This window comes from Austrofundulus limnaeus, unplaced genomic scaffold (assembly GCF_001266775.1).
Source record: "Austrofundulus limnaeus strain Quisiro unplaced genomic scaffold, Austrofundulus_limnaeus-1.0 Scaffold111, whole genome shotgun sequence".
NCBI lineage: Eukaryota > Metazoa > Chordata > Actinopteri > Cyprinodontiformes > Rivulidae > Austrofundulus > Austrofundulus limnaeus.
In genome coordinates, this window is record NW_013952513.1 from 784,857 (window position 1) to 786,435 (window position 1,579).

General features: G+C 37.7%; 1 protein-coding gene across 1 annotated transcript in view; it reads right to left on the reverse strand.

Moving 5' to 3' along the window:
• Nucleotides 1-1,579, reverse strand: part of ap3d1 (adaptor related protein complex 3 subunit delta 1) — a gene marked incomplete in the record, with an annotated part of 32,698 nt that overhangs the window by 9,717 nt on the left and 21,402 nt on the right. The window contains 1 exon segment of the mRNA XM_014014193.1: nucleotides 607-765. Within this exon segment, the coding sequence (XP_013869647.1) occupies nucleotides 607-765 (159 nt within the window).

Below are 1,579 nucleotides of genomic sequence, written 5' to 3' on the forward strand. Positions count from 1 at the left end.
CACACACACACACACACCTCCATGATGGAGCAGAACCTGTGAGACACTCCAGGATAGAGCTGTCACTCAGCTCGGTGTGTATAGAGAGCGACTCAGAGCACACCGGGGACACAGGTGGGAGTGCAGGGAGCCCCCGAAGTGTCTCATTCAAAGTGGAAGACGGCATGGGGGAAGGAGGTGGAGAGAAAAAAAAGAAAAAAAGGAAAAACACAGAGGAAGATATTATCACTTCCATCTCCTCCTCCTCCTCCATGTTAGTGTGAGGGGAGCTGCAAAAAAAACAAGATGACCTACATTTCACAGCAAGAGGCTCCAGCAGGAAAGCTTTAAAACAAAAAAAAAAGTGTGTGTGTGTGTGTGTGTGTGTGTGTGTGTGTGTGTGTGTAAAGTGGTCACCAAGATCAACTAGAGATGTCAGAAAATTCATTGAGAAAATGAAGCATGTAATAGTACCAAAGTCCAATTATAATTTTATTTTATTACATGCAGAACTTAACTAAATAGTTTTAAAATATCTAAACGAGGGTATAAAATAAAAATATAAAGTCCCACAGAGCAAAGCATCTTTGCTCACACTTTTAATCATTGTGAAGCTGTTTCACTGACCGGAAGAGGCTCCTCCTCCTCCTCGACAGTCCCATTCTGCACCGACTCTTCTCCACCTTCATCGCTGTGGTGATGATGGTGATGATGCTTCTTCTTCTTTTTCTTCTCCTTGTCTTCCTTTTCCTTTTTCTGCTTCTTCTTCTTGTGTTTGGAGGACTTCTGGTTATCAAAACACAAAACAAATCGATACGATTATTAGAAGTTGAACAATTGAATAGGTTGAGAAATGAAAACTGGCAGATCTGTGGGAAGCATAGACTTGAATATAGATCATAGACTGAACCCCGCCCACACCGTCCGCTGGTAGCGTCTGTGACAGCATGGAGGAGCAAAAATGGCGTCCAAACAGGGCAACGGCTTACAGCCACCACAGAAACTAATAGATAAACAACAGCTGAACCGGATCTGTTTCACAGATTATCGGTCACGTTTTTACAATAAATTAATAACTATGTTCATTTTATTCAACAATCATGTAAAACAGCAGATTTATACCAGAAAAATTTATAATTTATAAGTAACAATGATCTAATCCAGACCTGAAGTCAGCCTGTTAACTTAAGACTTTAGCTTGTTGAAAAATGATGACTTCAGCTAGTAATAAAGTATATTTATTATTTCTTCTTACTGTCATAAAAAATAAGAATATTTATATTTACAAGTCAACAGTTAGAAAATGTTCTCTGGTTATAGGATGAAACTTGTCTCTATTAGCTAACATCTTCTCAACAAGTCAGGTTCCTCTAACAGAAACCTAAAAATACTCACATTTATAATTTTATTTTACACTCTGTAGGTCTAAATATTAATCAGAGAACAAATCATCTGTAATATTTAATAGTTTGTTAAATTGTAGCATGATTCAACAGTGGTAAACTCTGTATAAATACTCCACAAGCTAATACAGTGGTTTGCAAAAGTATTCATACCCCTTGAACTTTTCCATATTTTGTCACATTACAACCACAAACAT